Source organism: Pteropus vampyrus, unplaced genomic scaffold, assembly GCF_000151845.1.
Source record: "Pteropus vampyrus isolate Shadow unplaced genomic scaffold, Pvam_2.0 Scaffold173, whole genome shotgun sequence".
Classification (NCBI taxonomy): domain Eukaryota; kingdom Metazoa; phylum Chordata; class Mammalia; order Chiroptera; family Pteropodidae; genus Pteropus; species Pteropus vampyrus.
The window spans coordinates 332,288-351,684 of NW_011888954.1; the positions used below are offsets into that span (position 1 = coordinate 332,288).

The window sequence follows — 19,397 nt, forward strand, 5'->3', positions numbered from 1 at the left end:
GGGGGGGATAAATTACCAATTCATGACATTTATCCATTTTTCTGGTGGGGTATTTGTCTTTTTCTTATCGATTTGCAAAGCTTTTTATATGTATGAAGGTTGATTTGGTTGAAGGATGAATGGGCTTGGAGATGCCAACTATTTTTAGCAGCTAGGTAGAACCTACCAATTTTCAGTAGGTTTTAAAGAGTAAACATTGGTTGTCTTGAGCAGAGACATACAACAATTCACTGCAGAGGGTTGAAGAAGCCTGCCTGCCAAGGCCTCTTAAGGGATGTACAGAATAAAGTAGGAGTTCTGTTGGAGGGTGGAGAGCTGGTGTGGCCAGCGGGTGGGTGAGGTCATAGATATCTATTACAGGGGAGAATTTTTGCCAGGTCTCAGGGTGCTTATCTAGGTATCAGAGCATCTAGACACCCAGTGAACACATGCATGGTGTTGATAGATTGAGTCCAGGTTGTCTTTCAGAAATTATTTCTTAGGCTTTTTTAACTAGAAGAAATAGTTCCCCCTATTCCTCATGGCTCAGCTCATTCTCTTTTCTACTCTAAAGATTTAACTTTGGTAGCTGCCTGTTCAGCCTTCTTCTAATTATAATAGTATAATACGGTTAATTATACAATTATTTTATATGTTGTTATAATAAATAAAAGATTGTGGATCTTTTAACATTTCAAAGTGCTGTCACTTATATTTTGTACTTAGGATTTTAGGGGGGAAAAGTCAAAGTGTTGATATTGGCCTTGACTCAGTGAACTCTGAAATCACTGACCTTGGGAACTTTTGCTAGGATCCCGGTCTTCCCACAGAGTCTGGAGTGGTAAGTGCTAGGACAAATTGGGCCTGGAGTTTTAGGTAGTTGTGAAATTTGGGCTTTTAGTGCCCTGCAGTGACTTCATTTTAGGGTGACTTCATTTGGTCTGGAGGTTGGGATAGGGGAAGAGGCGAAGGGAAGTAGCCAGTACAGTGTGTAAAGGAAAGGGGTAGAGATTCGTCTAGTCTGTTCCCACCTCTACTTTGCATTGTTCAAGAAAACAAAACCTCACTCCTGCTGTTATCTTTGTCCTCTCTATTCTGTGCAATTTTAAGGTAGTATTTTTGACTAGTTTTGTTTCATTAGGACAAAAAATTTGCAAAGTTCTTTAAGATTAGATGATAAGCGAGGCTCTTTTAGTACATGTTAATAGGCACATACATTTGTTTTAGGACTCCAAATTAATTATTCCTACACCATCATTTATATGTTAAAAGACTCTTTATGCCCATGAAGAATAGCCTCCTTTTTAGCATTCGTGTTTCTTGAATAAGCTTGTTGTTCGGTGCCACGTTCTTGAGAAATAATTCTGTAATCTTCCTTTCCAGGGCCACATTTCCTGAGTGATTTGGTTATCTTTCTAATGACTTGTTATGAAAGCTGTTTTTCCCATTGACCTTGCTTCTCTTGACTCTTTGAAAAATATATCCTTATTTGTTTTCTGAAAAGGTTTTTATCTTAACCTTTGCGCTTGCCAACTTATTGATAAGAGATACTGAATCAAGTGGAAGTTTTGGAGAACATTTTGATGTTCCACTGGTAAGGAGGTATGATGCCCTCGGAACAATTGCTTTTTTCATCTATGGACGTCTAAGAGTCTTTTCATTTAAAAAACATTATTTAAAAAATTTTGTGGTTCATACAATTATTAACATGTTCAGTTTGAGCATTAGCATATACTTTTTCAATGTAAAATATTCATAAGTTTACCATTTTAATCATGTTTAAGTGTACAGTTCAGTGGCATTAAGTACTTTCACATTGCTGTGCAGCCATCACCACTGTGTACCTCCAGAACCTTTTTCGTCTTGCAAAACTGGAAATCCATGTCCATTGAACAATTACTCCCCATTCCTCCCTTCCCCCAGCCCTTGGCAATCATTATTTCATTTTTTGTCTATGAATTTGACTACTTTGGGTATCTTATATGAGTGGAATTATGCAATGTTTGTACTTTTGTGACTGGCTTATTTCACTTAGTGTAATTTCTTCAAGCTTTATCCATATTGTAGCTTGTATCACAATTTCCTCCCTTTTTAAGGCTGAGTAATATTCTGTTGTACATATATACTACATTTAGTTTTTCCATTCATCCATCAGTGGACACTTGGGTTATTTCCATATTTTGGGTGAAATAGTTCACATGGAGAATTGAGAGTCCAGGTAGGTGGGCAAAATTGCAGAGATAATAGGACTTTAGTGTGAGTTCAGGATGCTGCATGCTCTTCTTTAGGTGTGGAGGCCTGGGATTTAAAACTGACCTACACTATCTTTAGACTTTCTAAAAAATTATACGACTGACTGTCATCGATTATGCCAGCAGTTGTGTTACAAGATTAGGTGACCCCTCCAAACTGGATCATCAAATTAGCTAATACCTTTTAATATGGGATGAATCCAAGAATATGTTGGTGCTACATCAATATACAAATTAAGTAGTGTTACAAATTCTGAGCAGCCAGACAGATAATCTGATGATAAATTTTAAGCAGTGAACTATATCAATATTACTGTCAACTTAGCAGAGATATCAGAACACTTGGACAGGAATAAATTAATAGTGTTGTTACTGCAGTGGGGAGACTAAGGTGCATAAGGAGATTAGGGGACATCAAAGTGAAGCAGTTTATCTTCATATCCAAAGACCTGAAGCATTTAAAGGATCTTTTGAGAAATGTTTCTCAAACTGTCATTGGTGAAAGACCAGTTTTAAAAAAGTTTAATTTCCAATCTGTCACCAACTGATACTTTTGTGAAATACAACATAAATTAAGTATTAGAAAAATGAAATAAAAACGCATGTGAAAGACAAGGCTGGGCTTATTAATATTAGATTCATCAGACTTAAAATCACTCTTACAAATTGCTTTAAATGTTTCTAAATTCTTACTATCAATTTGGGTGCTTATCTCATTGGGATTAGTAACAGTTTATAGTCCAGCACTGATGGATGGACCCCGCTTTGAGTAGCACTATTCTGGAAGGGTCTCTGCATTCTGACAGGTCAGGAGTTAACCTTTTTAGATTTTCTCAGAGGTGAAACAATAGTATATTAGTGGTTAGTAATTAATAATTACACTTTGGATAATCTGAGATACTATTTTTTTTCTTTTTAAACAAATATGGTAGAACAAATATGATAGATGGTTATAAGAATGAGACTTCTCTCAAAATTACTAAAATTTCCAGTTAGCTGGGTCAGTAAAAACTCAGAGTATCATTATTTTCTTTATGTATTCTGTATGTATACCAAGGAAGCACGACTTGTGAGTAAGGAGAGAATGTTTACAATACACTTTTCTTTCTTGGCAAACCTTCTTCCTTTATTCCTGCACATTTTAAAGATCAAACATTTTTTTGTTATTTGCTTGTTAAGGCTATATATGGATTTATATTTTCTAAGTTGATCAACATCTTAAAATTACGTCAGTGAGTTGGGTGGCATTTCAGTTTCTCTAATTGTAACTAATGAAGATTTTTAGTGATAGTGATACAGACAGTAAGCCAATTTGTATTACATTGTTTTTGTTAAAGTATTATTGTTTGCTATTTCGAATTTGTTTTATGTAGTTCATGGTAGAAGTTTTTTTAAACTTAAAGAATTGGTCTTAACTTTAGAAGTCATATTATTATATAATATTGTCTTTATTTAGCACAGAATTATAGAATTTCAGGATTGGAAGCATTACACTCTAATGACCACCATGGACTGTGTGAGCCCCTCCCAGTGCTTCCCTGCCAAGTGGCTCTCGGGACTGTGCCGAAGTGTCTCCAGTCATGAGGAGACTCCCTGCGGCCAAGGCTGCTCACTGGACAGCTGATGCTGTTAGAAAGTCCTTTCCTTTGTTGACCTGAAACCCCTTTTGTGTCACTTCTACTTCTTGGTACAATATAGAATAAGCTTAATCAATCTTCCATGTGACAACACTTCAAATAAATGAAGCCGGCTGTCGTGTGTTTTGTATTTTTCTCTTCTGTAGGCTGCATGTAGCCTTTGCTTATATCATGTGATTTGTGACCTTTTACCATCCTCATTGGCTTCTTCCACATGTGATGCAGTTAGTCTCTATATTTCTTAAAGTGTAATACCTAAAACTGAATGAAGTGTTCAAGGAATGGCTTTAACCGGTATGGAGTATTGTTATCTTCATTTTTCTGGAAGCTACATTCCCTGAGGTCGTATGGATAGAACTGTGTGTTATAAACCGTTAGTAGGTTGTGACCCATTGGTGTGTTAAGAAATTATTTTAGTGGGTTTTTCTATTCCCATAAAAAAATATGAAGTAGAAGAGAATTGAACAAAAAATGTCAGTGCATTTCATGTACTCTTGCATGACAATTTTCTTTCAATTTCTGTATACTTATACATATATATGTATATACATACTCAATATATATATGTGTACTGAATGGTGATATAAAATGGTGATTTAAAAGTTTCTTACTGTGTGTCAAAAAAATTTGGAAGCCTCTGTCTAGACTCAAGGCTTCCTCTCCTTATTCTTCTTAGACAGCTCCTTCTGGTCCCTTCTTGCTCTGCAGACCGCTTAGATATCCCATCTTGATACTCTTCTTTTCATTCTCCTGTGGGTCTTGTGCTGTGTAGTATAAAGGACATTATGGGCTCTATTAGGTTCGCTTTAGGACCTGGGAAAATTATGGCTTTGATTCAATCTCTTCATGGGTGGACTCCCTCTGAGAAATTTTGTCTTTGGAATGAAGAAAGCATAGTAATGAGGTGAGAGGGTCATTAAAATTTTTTTCCCTGATTCTGAAAATTACTGCCCAAGCAAAGTTAAGGTTTTAAAGAAAATAGTGATTAAGATAGGCTTTCTCCTCCATATTTTTGATTTTGCAATAATGTGCTGTTGAATACCCGTAGCATTCTGTGTGCCAGGCACTGTTCTAAATATTTGATATGTGTTAACTCAGTGAATCCTCATAATACCTCTGTGGAGTGTGACTATTATCCCCATTTTATAGACGGGGAAACCGAGGAAGAGACCCATGGCTTAACTTGCACAAGGCTCTACAAATCAGTGTGTGGCAGTAGTATCTCCAGCAGCGATTCAAGAAAAAATCCTCCCAGATCACCTAAACAACCACAAATACATGGATGGTACATTTATCCCATTATTTGCTAGTTCTAGATATGCTCATAATCACTTAAATAGAAGAATTTGAGGATTTAAAAAACTTTTCTTCCATTTTTAGAAATCACCTTTCACCAAATGAAAAGGAACCCTTTAATGACATTTCAGAATCCGTTAATTCTCCCTCTTCCCTTCTTCACTCCTCCATTCTATCTCTCATTCTCTATTTGTACCTCCACCTGTCATCTATTTCCACTACAGTTCATGTTTTCACTTTTCCTTATTTTTTTTCTTCTCCCTGTCCTTCCCTTCCTCCACTTCCTATACCAGTTTTCCGTTCTTTTTCGTACCCTGCCTTAGTATTTTTTATATTCACTCAAATTTATTTTTTAAAAGAAAGGCATATATTGAGCACTAGTAAGTGTGAAGCATGGTAGAGATACAAACAAATAAAGCAAATGTTATGAAAGCCAGTAAGAGAAGGAGATCAAAGTTGTGCTAGTTCATTCTGTTGAGAATCTGAGTTACATGCCGCAGTATGTACTCTCTAGTCCTTCCCTGTAAAGAGCAGGAATTGAGATTGGAATTTAGATACATAGTACAGTTGACCCTTGAACAGCATAGGGGCACCAACCCTCATACTCTGGATAGTCGAAAATCTGCATATAAATTTTTACTCCCCCAGAACTTAACTACTAATAGCCTATTGTTGACCAAAAGTCTTAACAATACCATAAACAATTGCTTAACACATATTTTGTGTCTGATATGTATATTCTTACATAGTATATTCTTACAACAAAGTAAGCTAGAGAAAAGAAAAAGAAAAAGAAAAAGAAAAGAAAACGTTATTAAGAAAATCATGAGGATGAGAAAATACATTTACAGTATTAATTGACAATAATCTGCACAATTTAAACCCATGTTGTTCAAGGGTCAGTTGTATACACATGATAGAAATAGAAAGGCCCCGAATTCAAAGACTAGGGAATACATCCATTTAGGACATGTTTTGGGTCAAGGAATGAAAATGATGGCTTAAAAAGGTTAAAGGAAATTTTTATTGAACAAATTAAAAGTATTTAGTATAACATTAACTTTATAGAAATAGTTGGCCTTGTCCCTGGAGATTTCTGATAATATTTATTAATGTAAGAATTACCAGCATTCCCACAGTTGGAATGGGAATCAGTCCAGGACATTTATGTAATTTGCTTTCAGTTTGACATGACCTTGGAGTGTGCTTGTCTTCTGCAGTCCCACTTGCTCACCTGTACTGTTTATTCGATAGTTCTCAGGTGCTCTGTGTGCCAGTGAGTATACTGCTGGGCACGGAGGGCTCCAAGGGTTAATGCACTCTATTTCATCATAGAGCTTTCAATCTAGCAGGGCATTTGTCTCCTTGATTTTCCCCCTATTTAAGGACAATTGCAGATAAATAGTTTTCCTTCCGCTATCTTGACCAGATCCAAGTCATTCTTTGAGGCCAGTTGTAGTCCAGTGAACCTTTCTTGATTACCCCAGCTAAAAGTGGTTTCTCTGTTCTCTCAACTTCTATTGTGTTTATTTTCTTTAACCACTAATTTGGCAATTAATCATGTTAATTGCTTTGTGACTTGTATCTATTGTTGTCTCAAATTGTTATTTAAATTGTGTCTTGTTTGACTTTCATAAGTTTGATTTTTATTTTCTGATTATAATTCAAGTTTCCTAAGAATAGAGAGACTTCTTTCTTTAACTCTTATAGCAGCACTCTAAACTTTTTCAGTTATGCACTTCAAATAATTTGATAATAAACCCCCAATGCATGCATATTAATTATAAAATATACTTATTATTATAAAACATATGTAAATATAAGTTAAAAAGAATGACATAAGATGAAATAAGCAATACTGTAAGATAATTTGTTACTTATAATATGGTATTTTTACCTATCAGACCTGAAAAAGAAATCGGAAAAAATATATAGATACTAATGGAAGAAATGCAACGTTGGCTGCATACATTGTGCCATAAGACTATTTTTCAGTCCCACCCACCTGAAAATTTGCCTGCACTTGCATTATTGGTATTATTTTCTAGCCAAAAATTCTTTGCAAGAATCAGTTTAAGCTACTTGTTCATTTCTTAAGGGCTTTAGTTAAAAGTAAGATAGTGGATTCCTTATTCCATGAAGCATATCACAGTATGCTGAAGGCAACTGAATAACTGAGTGAACCACCACCAACTCCTCTGGGTTGTGGAACTCCCACTCCTCCCTCAGGACACTTGAACGACTGAGTGGGAACCAAGAGAGAGTGCTAGGGTCTATCTGTATAATACATATTGGTAAGGAGTAATTTCTCTGTCTGTTTTTTTTTCTCTCTCTCTCCATCTTCTCTATGTATACTCTCTCTCTATATATTTTCTCTCTCTACTTTCTATCTCAATCTCTCTCAATCTCTCTCTCTCTCTCTCTCTCTCTACACACACACACACACACACACACACACACACACACACATAATTTTCTTCCAATACCCCAGTGGGTTGTCTTACTCGAAGACAGGCCATTGACCTGTAATGTTCACCAATACTTACAAATTTCATTTGGAGAAAAGAAATGTGTATCCCCAATCACAAATTTTGGGATGTAAAATGGAAAACTTTCTAGCTTTGTAAGAATGGAAAAGGATTCTATTAAAGAGAAGTTGAAGATCATGAAAACAAGCTGTTTCCAAATGGTTTACTCTCATGGGAAAATGTGAACTTGCTTAGTGCAGGTGGCTGTGTCAATCCACGGGCAGTAGAAAGTCCAACTGAAATAACCGTCATTATTACTTAGCCCAGACGTAGTCCATACTTAAAGCAGTGGTTCTCAAACTGGAGTGCGCATCAGAGTCACTTGGAGGGCTCGTTAAAACTAGATAACAAAACAAACAAAAAACTCCCCCAAACCCCCAAAACAACTGGATAGCATAAAACATATTCTAACATTTTAATAATTATCAGTATGTGAACATCTGTGTCACCACTGCCTAGATCAAGAAATAAAACGTTGGCAGTGCCCCAGGAGCCCCCTGTGTGCCTTGTCCCAGTCTCGACTTCCTTCTTTCCCCATAAATAAGCTACTGTTCTGACTTTGTAGTCATCACTTTCCTGCTTCTCTATAATATTTTTATCAGTACACAACCACTATAGTTTTTTTTCTGGTTTTGAACTTCAAACAAATGGAATCATAAATGTATTCTTTCATTCATCAGTATGTTTGTGGGATTCATCTATGTTGTTGCATGTAGGTGTAATTTATTTATTTCATTGCTATTTATTTCACTTTATGAGTGTATCTCAATTCATTTTTCTGTCCTATGGCTGAGAGGCATTTAGGTATTCCCAATTACATTTTAATTGTTCATTTTGGAGCTATTTCAAAGAAAGCTGCTGCTATTAACATGTTCAGAATCTGCCTTTCAGTTTCCAGATCAGTTTAAGGAGCACTGACATCTTTTCATTATGCATCTTTTAATCTATGAACATAATCTATGAACAAAAATGTGTTAATTTTTTTCTTCATTTTCTTAAAAATAATTTTCTACATAGAGATCTTGCACATCTTTTGTGATACTTATTTCTATGTAGTTGTTCTTCGATAGATGTTATTTTCAGTGGCATCTTTCTAAAAGTTTTTGTTTTTCAACTGATTATTGATGGTATATAGATATACATGTAAAGTATACACTTGCTTTTTTTGTGTGTTCTTTGTCTAGAAACTTTGTTAAACTTACTATTCGCAATAATGCATATGAAGATTTAAAAACTCAGTTTTAAAAACATGCAGTCATATTATCTGCAAATAAAGTATCATTTTATTTCTTCCTTTCCAATATTTATACCCTTATTTCTCCATGCTACTCTGCTTGCTAGGACCTCCAGTACAATGTTGAATAAAAGTGGTAAGAGCTGATGGGTATCCTTGTCTCATTTTCTATCTCTAAGGGAAAAATTTCGCATTTCGTTAGCTTCCTATAACGTTGCTGTAGGTTTTTTTGCAGATGGCCTTTATTATATTAAGGAAGTTCTTTTTTTATCCTCATTTGCAAAGAGTCTTTAAAATCATGAATGGATGTTTAATTTTATCAAACACTTATCTTGCTGAGATTACCATCTTAATTTTCTCGTTTATTCTGTTAACAGAGTGAATTAAATGCACATATTAGAAAAAGAAGAAAACTTTAATGACCTCGGCATCTATCTCAAAAAATTAAGATTTCCCCCTCTTAGTTAACTGTTAAAAATGGTATTGAGCCCATCTTTCTTACTGAAATCATATTTAATTTAAACCACATTGTTGTTATAGGAACACCTAGTAACATTTAAAAATACTCCCTGCCCTAAAGTAGATTTGAAATCTGTTATTTATAAATGGAGATATAGTGTGGAAACTGGGAAAAACAGTTGATACCACATGAACTGGAAACACATTAAAAAATATTTTATAAATTTTAAAATATTCTGGGCCGAGTCACTTATATTGGTAATGGCATTTTGAAATCTTATGCTAAGAATTGAATCCATCACTTTCTAGTAGGGCCTAGAAATAGATTTGAGGCTTTGAGGTATAGAAGATATATTTGGTGTATTAGAAACATTGTATGTCATTGAGTAGATAGTTCCATTCTGAGAACAATGTAAAAAGTCTACCTCAGTGCAGTTTTGCTGCTTTCTTTTACCAATTTTAATTCATGAGTCTCCTTGTTGAATGGCCTGAACTTGACCTAGAGGGTTTTGATATAGTCAACGCAATGGGCCACAATTACTTTCTAAGGCTTGAGGGTGTAAAATTCTGTGAATCAGAAGTTCAAATGCCTTTATAGTATAGATTATGTAGATAGCTATTAAGATAGCCTAAATCAAATAAACAGAAACAAACTCATACAGAGAACATTCTGATGGTTGCCAGATGGGGAGGGAATTGCGGGGGCGGGGGATGGCTGTGAAAGGGGACTGGATTAAGAAGTACAATTGGTGGTTTACATAATAGTCATGGGGGTGGATGTAAAGTACAGCATAGAGAATATAGTCAATAATATTATAATAACTATGGTGTCTTTTGGGTACTAGATTTATTGGGGTGACCACTTCATAAGTTATATAAATGTCTAATCACTATGTTGTATACCTGAAATTAACATACTGGAGTATGCCAACTGTAAATGAAAAATTAAAAAATTATTTTAAAAGATAACTATATCAGTCTTCTAACTTGTTTACTGCTGCATTTCAGTTTAGAAACTATGATAATTTCGAAACTGATTTAATCTGAGTGGAATCATTGATGATAGATTTAATTCAGAGAAAATAGTTCTATAAAATGAAAATGTGAATATCAGTTAACAGTAATTCATTCTAATTTGTGGCTTCATAGTTATTCAGCAGGCAATTATTGGTCTTTGAGCCTATTTTATTGCACAGTCACCTGCTATTTTAGGTTGCCAAAGCTGAAGATTTCCTTCTCAGCTGATGTTGAATATTGTTAGTTAAGCACAAACGTCATTATCAAGAAAACAGGAAGCCATGTAGAACATGCCAAGTGGTAAATTAACAGTCAGGGTAAAGGAAACTGACGCAGACTCAGGGAAGGAGCCTTGGACTCATCTACTTTGTTCTTTTTAGATGGTTTGAAGAGTAGATATGGTTTAAATCATTATTTTTTTTTTCCAGAAAATACATCAAATAATAGGTTTAGCGTTAAATTAGGAAGCATGTATTTTACATTGCCTCAAAAATGCTAATGTCTTAAAGGTGTATAAGATCTTAAAGCTGTATTAATCCAGATTAATTCTTGACTGTCACTAAAAATACAAAGTGTAATGAAATTGCCAATTTTCCTCTTTATAGTGATATTTTAATAATTTGAGTCAAATCTCTATAAGTAGGAACAAGTAATAATTTAAAGAGGATTCAAATCCACATTTACCTTTCACTATTTAAAGAGTTTATTTATTAAAGTTTGCTAAATAAATCAATAGTGTGAACATTATAGAGCCTGTTTAATCAAGTTATGAGAGCCTCATTCCCTCTTTTACATCACTGATTTACATGTATGCAGTACTTGTACTTATTACTGACAAATCATTTTCTTTTCATTAAAACACATGATAGAACACTCTTTTTGGCAATGTTTTATCAGTTTTTGCTTTTCATTATTATAGATTTTTAATGTCATTTGAAAAAATTATAATTCACATTTTCACTAGATTGCCCCTTTAATTACTGAGAAGTGATTTAGTGTGATGGCTAAGAAAATGGGCCCTGAACCCAGACATCCTAGGTTTGGATCCCAGCTCTGTCACTTACTAGCAAGCTACATAGCTTGTATGTACCTCAGTTTCCTCATATGTTAACTGGAAGTAATAATAGCACTTACCTCTGATGGTTGCTATGGGCTTGAGTAATTTAATTAAAGAACTTAGAGTAGTGCCTGCCATGTAGTAAATGCCCAACATGTGTTAGCTGTTATCATTATTTGTTGTAAAAATAGAGTAATTTTAAGTAATGACTTTAAATTTTGGGTCACATGTATAGCTCTTCAAAGGGACAATTTCCACAAATATCAGAAGTGAGGATGAGCGCGTCTTCCTAATTCCAGTTAAATCATCAGTTTTTGTCATGAAATGAAGGGAAAGGGGAGGGGGAGGTAGATAAGGGCTAAAGGGGTCAAATATATGGTGATGAAAGGAGATTTGACTTTGGGTGGTGAACACACAATGCAATATATAGATGATGTTTTATTGAATTGTACACTTAAAACCTATAGAATTTTATTAACCAATGTCACCCCAGTAAACTTAATAAAGAAAAAAGAACGCAAGACTGGGAATTAAGGTTTATGCATTCATTTAGCACACCTTTATCTGTGTACGTAGTTTTTGGAGTATCCATGTCTTCGACACAAGTGCTAGATGTCAGAGATTTAAAGATGACTTAAAGATACCTAAGCCAGGGAGGCTGAGATGTGGCCAGGGTGCCCTGTATGTGATTTCCAGTCCCAGTGCTCTCACTGAGTGCCTGTGAGACCCTCTGGGCTTCACTATCGTCATCTGTAAAATTATAGTTTTTGAGTTTAGTTTATGATTATAAGTATATGGTAAAATATCATCAGTGCTGGTTGCTTAGCACTGGGCTAAATGCTGTACTAAGACATTTAAAAATGTATAAAATAGTTCTTGGCACTGAGAATCTTATGATCTGGTTGGGAAAAGAAACCATAATTAAAAAACGTATTAATATTGGGAGTCATGTGATTAGATGTAAAATAAGAGACCAAATGGATAAGAGTATGTGAGATTATTATGCTTAGTGTTTGTACCAGCAGTCAGCTGCAGTTTTTTTTAGAAAGTACTGGACTAAACTACCTGATTTGATGCTATCAGGAATTCCCATTTAGCCTACGGCCATGCCACCCTGAACAAGCCTGATCCCATGTGACTTTGGAAGCTTAGCAGGGTCGGTCCTGGTTAGTGCTTAGATTGGAGACCACCTAGGAAGACCAGGTGCTGTAGGTATAAAAATTAAAAAATAAGGGATTATAAGATGACTAGGTCCTTGCAATCTGTGAGGTCAACCAAGGGTTGCCTTGCCAAAAAAAAAAAAAGAAAATTCCCATTTAATTATACCCATTTGGATAATCTGCAGGTGATAGTTTAGTTCTCTTTGTTCCCCTTTTAGTGCATTCCTAGTATATTGAGGTAATTAAAATTTAGTAAAAGACATTTTTAGACATAGGGATTCATCCAAAAACTTCTTACATTATAATGCCAAGATATGTTTTTGTTCTTGTCACCACTGTTTTCTCAGCAGCTAGCATAGTGCCTGACATATAGTAAACACTCAGAAAATACGATTGAGACAAATTTGAAATTACATTTTAATTATCAGTAATTTTTAAATCATTTAAAATTATTTTATTATTAAAATTCATTCAATTTGGAATATTGGTCTTTTATATTATGTATGTTTGGACAAGTTGCCATTGTACAGATATAATTTTAACGAAGCCAGTAGCTTTTTATTTAGTAGCTTTTTCATACTTGTGCAAGGAAATGACTTTCTAGATGAATGGAGTTTCCCACTCTTTTAGTTACCTGTTACTGACATCTAACTGCAGTTTCATGGGAGACCTTGTAATAGAACTGCCCAGCCAAGCCATTCCCAAAATTCTGACACAAAGAAACTGTGAGACACAATAAATGTCAGAAATGTGAAGTTGTTGATATCATTATAAATACTTTCATATACTTTATTTGAAGACTATCAGTAAATCGCCTTGCATTCTTCCCTTCTGAAAAAGAGTGAAACACTTTAAAAGAAAAAGATAAATCAAGCCATCATAACCAGGCTGCTTTAGTCAAATATAAAAAGGGTATATTTAGTTGTAAAATACTTATATAATTATAAAATAGTTCATGTTCATTATAAAAATCACAACAATGCAGAAAAGCAATTGAAAGTTATAAAACTCATCCAAAATCTTAACACATTTTGGTGACTCTCCTGCAATCTGTTTATGGACAAACATATACACGCACATAGCTTTATTTTTTCCATAAGTGGAATTATACTATTCATATGTGTTTTTCAATTTCTCTTAACCCATGTACTGTTTTTGATTAACATAAAAAATAATGTCCTCCTTGAGTGTGATTTGAAATTTCACAGTAAATTGAATAACATGACCAAAACTAATTTTAGACAGGTAATTTAAGAAGGGGAAACATTTTAGTTTAATCATAAAAGAACTTTTAGGTAACATGGTAACATGACATTGGCTTCTTTCCTATAAACCTATTTATTCCAGATAATGTGGACGATAGAGCTTACCAGATATTTTAAATAATTTGCTCAACATTTGATTGGCGCAGAAGCTGAGTGCTCTCTAGGAGAGGGAGACGTGATGATGGATGCGTAGTCTTTCCTCTGTCACCCAGAACCCGAATTTTAATTCTTCTCAGCAAAGCAGAATCCCTGTGGTCACCTGGAGACTAGCCATTTTAACTTGCTGGGCTCTTTGGGGAGTGTTACCGCTACTCCCGTCCCACTGCAAGTGAGTGATCTTTCCAGCAACATAACAGCACTCTGTCTAGGGTGAGTTTTAGTACATTTTGGCTAGCTCACTCAGTATTCTGGTTCTGTTTCCATTTAAGATTTGGTTATCATCTCACACTTCACACTCCTGATTTCCCTTCTCCCTAAACTTACTCCTCTGCTAGTCACCACTAGTGAGTAAATCCACTTGTCTCCATCACCACTGCTGCTACTTAGTCTAAGTGTCCATCTTTCTTGCCTGAAGTGGACTCCTATCTGGTCTCCCCATTTTCATTTTACCTCTTTGCTGTCTCTTTCTCGTACAGTAGACAGGGTGATCTTTTAAAAGCGTAGAGTCAGATAATATTACTCTTCTTAAAACCTTCCTTCATTCTTGGAATAAAACCTGAATTAATTGCCACCACCTACACGGCTCTACAGTTATGTCCCTTGCTTGCTCCTTGTCCTGATCTTTTACTCTCCTCTCCCTCATTCACACGGCTCTAGCTGCATTGCCCAGACTTGTCAAGATTTCTTCCCCCAGACATATCAGGCTTGGTCCTGCCTTCACGCCTTGGCACCAGCTGTTCCCTCTGTCTGGAATGCTCTTCCCCAGAACTTTGCATGGTTCGCCCATTCATGTTTTCAGGTTTCGGACTTCACCTCCTCCAGAAGTCTTCCTTAGTCTTCCAGTGTGACCTTGCTCCTGTTTTATTGCAGCACCCTGTTTTATTTTCCTCATGACGTTTAACAATCTTAAACCATCTTTATATATTTGTCTCTTGTGTGTCACGACCTTGCCAGAATTCACATTCCATGAGATTGTAGATCTTGTCTGTCTTGTCCACCCTGTATTCCTAACACACAGAACAATGCTCAATAAATCTCATTGAAGTGAAAAGAATCAGTGAGAATTGTACCTTTTCACACCCCGAGGTGGCTGGAGCCAGCGGTTCACATAGTAAGGGAGGAGAGAGAAGGCGCACAGCATGAAAACCCTTTCCCAGTCCTGGTTAAAGCCCATGTATATCCTAATAAAATGTGGCCCAACAGTGAATGTAACAATGCAGAAACAAATTTCACATTAAAGAAGAGGGCTTATTCAAACAAGCTAGAATCAGATTAATTCTGAGGATTTCCTGTACTATTAATAATTTCATTTGTTAAACTACACAGATAGATAATTTGATCCTTAAGCCGCACGAGACACTTGATTATAAATGGTGTTTTGTTTTTTTTTTTAATTTACTCATTTTAAGGTGTTGGTTGAATATAAGAAAAAAATTCTTAGTGTTGCTTGTAGGATCATTTCTGTTGTTAGATTACATTTTGTAATGCTATAATTTATGGGTTTTCCGTAAGTGTTTTCAAATAACTACTGTGATGTGGGCTAGAAAAGATTCTACTATAAAGGCAATATTTTACTTAGTAAAATGTGCCCTGAAGAACTTTTTTATATTGAAAGGTAAGGGAGAATGTGTTCTTAAAGCCTGTGAAAAATTAAAATATGTTAGTATGCAATTACCAGTGCAACTTTGTTGTGTCGTTTAAACTGGTGGTGTTTTTGGCCTCTGAAGATAAAGAATAACCAATCTAATGATTTATATTAAATACATCTGAATTTAAGTTTTTGTCTGGTTCTTTTCTTTCACATTTAAATAGTTTTGGGAAAAAGTAATAGTAAATCTAATATGAGGTTTGAGTTAGATTCTTTTAGAGCCAGCGTTTCTCAAATTTGTTTTCCAATGACTGTCGCCCTTCAGAATGGCCGTCAAGGGAAGCTGTACACTTGTTCCAACAATGCTTTCATTCCTTAAACAGCTTCTGTAGATTCTTTTTCAGAAATTTTTCATAGCAAGTTTTGGAATTATGAAAGAAAACTAACCTTCTTGCTTTACTTTATAAATGAAAAACCTTACTTTTTAAGAAACTAAATGAAGACATAACTTCCTTAGTTTTCATATTAATGTTTTATTAATTTATGAAGCCAATACTGCTGTTATGCAGTCGAAGTTATGGCATGTAAGATCATGAAAGATATAAAGTAAATCTGTATAAAGAACAAAGATCATTGTATAACTTCATGGAGTAATAGATTAAAAAAAATAAGCTGTTGAGACCTAGGTGACTAATTCACACCACTCCCCTTTAAATTTGCATTTTATCTGAAACCGAGTGCAGTGCATTGTGCTCTCCACAGATGTAAGTGTGGGGTGCCAAATCTAGAGGAAAGAGAAAAAACCATGTGGTACCAGAAAAAAAGCCAAAAATGGGTTCTTTTTAGTACTGAGTAAAAGCTAAGAGTCTACATTTAAAATATGACCATAAAACTACTCTTATTTTACAGTTCTTGGCATATCAAAGACTACAGACCTCTTTTGGATGGTATACCTATTTCAAAAGAGGGATAAACTTGTTTGAAATAGTTGAAGCAGTGTTGGTGTTTGTTTTTAGAAGGCAGAAAGGTTTTATTGTGAGATAAATGAATTATTTGTTTTAGGGCAAGTATCATTGTCTTGGCCTCCATGACCATTAAGGGCTTTTATCCTCTTCTATAAGCCAATGCTTTAATCTCTTATCTATAAAGATCACTTTTTATTTACTTTAACAAATATCATAAATATGTGGGTTATATAAAAAAATCGTTTTCTTTTTTTTTTGAAAGCTGCACATCCTTGACTCCTGGACCCAACTGTGACCGATTTAAACTGCACATACCATATGCTGGAGAGACGTTAAAATGTAAGTGAATGATGACTATTTTACTGAAAATGTAGATTATAGTGCTGGTCATTAAGCTTTGTGCTTTAGTTTTTGTTTCCGGCTGCTACATGTTATTTCCTGAGATATTGATCACTAGGATTTTTCACTTCTTAAAACTTTGCCTTTCAATCCTAGTTCTTTTCAAAGTAAGGCAGTCAACAGGAAATAAGTTGTGGTCAAAAAGGCAGACACATGTTATCTCTTTCATAGATAGCAAAGGTCAGAAATGCAAAAGTGACAAGGGCCAGGTTGGTACCCTGAATGAGGAAGGTGGGCAAGGTGTGGCAAATTGAGCACATGTACCCCGTCTCGAGGGACTGCCTCTAGTAATTTGAGAGAAGGTGGAAATCTGAATTTTTATATAAATTCTGTCAGTTTTAGATGTTGTCCCCTTTTTCAAAATTAAGAACGGCATGGGCCAGCGTTATGCAGGCCAGACCCAATGTGTGCGGGGGCTGGTTTGAGCTCTTGGGCCGCTGGTTTGTGACCTCACTGAGTGACACGCAGGGTCTAGCACTGGATTTAGTCCACCATATAGAGCATCAGCTTCGGTTGCATCAGCCCTTCTTTGCCATATTACCAGTGCCTGGAGTGAAATGATAACTTTGGTTGGTTAGTATCAATAATCTCATCAGGAATTTTCGCTCTTGAATCTATCTATACTTGTGGTGAATAGGGTACTAAAGTCTCTCTGTTCATAAAAAGAAGAATAAAGAACATAGACATTATACATGGGACAGATGGGTCAACAGTGCCTTTAGATCATGGACTATGTATTTACCATTATAGGCCAGGAGGGGCCACATCTTAGTATTCTGTAGTTACATTATATTAATTTACCAAATGCAACATGAAGTGAAAAATTTGTGACATGTTGACTTGTTAACTTTGCATCACTAGATCATTCTCTGGAAATCATTGAAATACAAAAGAATTTCACCTGTTTGAGGTAGTAGGACAGATTAGATTGCTACTTTTTGGAAAAAAGTGTAAACTAAATTTAAAAGAAATGATCAAAATAAATCACATGGTTAAAAATGTAAATAGTTCAGAAGTTTTTTATATATGAAAGCAATAGTCCTCTGTCCTGTTTCTCCCAACCCTAGTCCTTTTCTCAAGGGACCCATTTAAATTTTTTAAAAATTGTTTCAGTGTTCTTCTGGGGATCTATATGTCTAAATAATATGCTATGCTCCTGTTTCCTGACTTTTCAATGTAGATATTATTATCTTTTGGCTTCTTGCTCTGATAGCACAAGGTATCAGCCTCTCTTTTCTCCTCTTCTTTAATGTAATTATATCACCACTATTGTTTCCTGTGTTGGTTACCCTGTAATTTTAAAACATTTTCTTTTAAGGATCATTTTAAGCATTGTGTCGTACAGTTAAATGAACAGTCAGTAAAAATTCTTGGTAAGTGCCTGGCACACAGTTAGCACTGTTAATACTTAAGCACACTCTCTATGCAGTGATGATGAACACTTAGTATACTGTTACTTAGTTTTCCATTAACCATAGGTAATGTCTTTCGGCTCCTTACTTATAAGATGAAGAGATTAGTTCCTGCCTTTCCTTCCATTCCTCTTCCTTCGCCTCTCAGTTTTTGTTTTCTGTTATTTTCCTTTGACATTGTTAAGATCGATAACCTATTGTCTGTCCTAAATCTGTAATTGTCTTCTGTGCTTGGCTATAGGTTGCATGGATGATTGCCCTGCAGGCCTGTTCCTGCATAGTTATCACTATGAGATTTACCTTTATTATTCTCTTGGATTTGACCTTGTTTTGAAGAATCTATGCATTGAAAATTCTGTTTTATAGAATTGTCTTGGTAAACAGGTTACCCCTTTATCTTGGAACATAGTCTCAAATAACTTGCCTCAGATTCCACTCCTCCCTCCACCCTTCCATCTTTCCTGCTTCCACCTTTCCTGTAGCTCTTCGGATAATTTTTTATTACCACAGTCATATTTAGGTATCTTAATTTCTAAGAGCTCTTTCTTGCCCTTACTCTCTGTTTTCTTTCACAATGTCTTGTTTTTATTTTATGAAAACAGTATTTTAAAAGTTTTCTCTTTATATATACAGATATATACATGTATACATACATATATACATACATACATATGTATGTACAAATAAATTTAAAGTTTTCTTCTGTTTTCTGAATTATTTTAATTTCCCCTAGGGATTATGTTTTTGTTTATCATCTTTTTTCCCCTCTGTTATTCTGTAGCCTTCCTCAAATACAAGGTGGCTTTTGTCTGTCCATCGATATTTAAGACAGACAATAAAACTCCGGTTAGGACTCCTGTATGTGCTGAGCTTACTGAGTGTGTGGGTTAATGGTGGGCCAGCTGTTAGTATGAGGGATGCCTATGTGTCATATTTTACAGTTCTCCCTCAAATAATTTTCTGTTTCTTTAGACTATTCCCTGATTTTTT

General features: G+C 35.2%; 1 protein-coding gene and 1 pseudogene across 4 annotated transcripts in view; both read left to right on the forward strand.

The window, feature by feature from the left end:
• The window catches only part of BABAM2 (BRISC and BRCA1 A complex member 2), a 362,799-nt gene that overhangs the window by 10,666 nt on the left and 332,736 nt on the right, over positions 1 to 19,397 (forward strand). For 3 of the 4 annotated variants that reach the window (XM_011370731.2, XM_023536945.1, XM_011370732.1), the window contains one exon: positions 16,859 to 16,935. In XM_011370731.2, coding sequence (XP_011369033.1) covers positions 16,859 to 16,935 — 77 coding nt within the window. Of the gene's footprint in view, positions 1 to 16,406; positions 16,442 to 16,858; positions 16,936 to 19,397 lie in introns of those variants that run through there. The other variant, XM_023536946.1, reaches the window with a different exon arrangement.
• On the forward strand, positions 12,556 to 12,674 carry LOC111746071 (annotated as a pseudogene).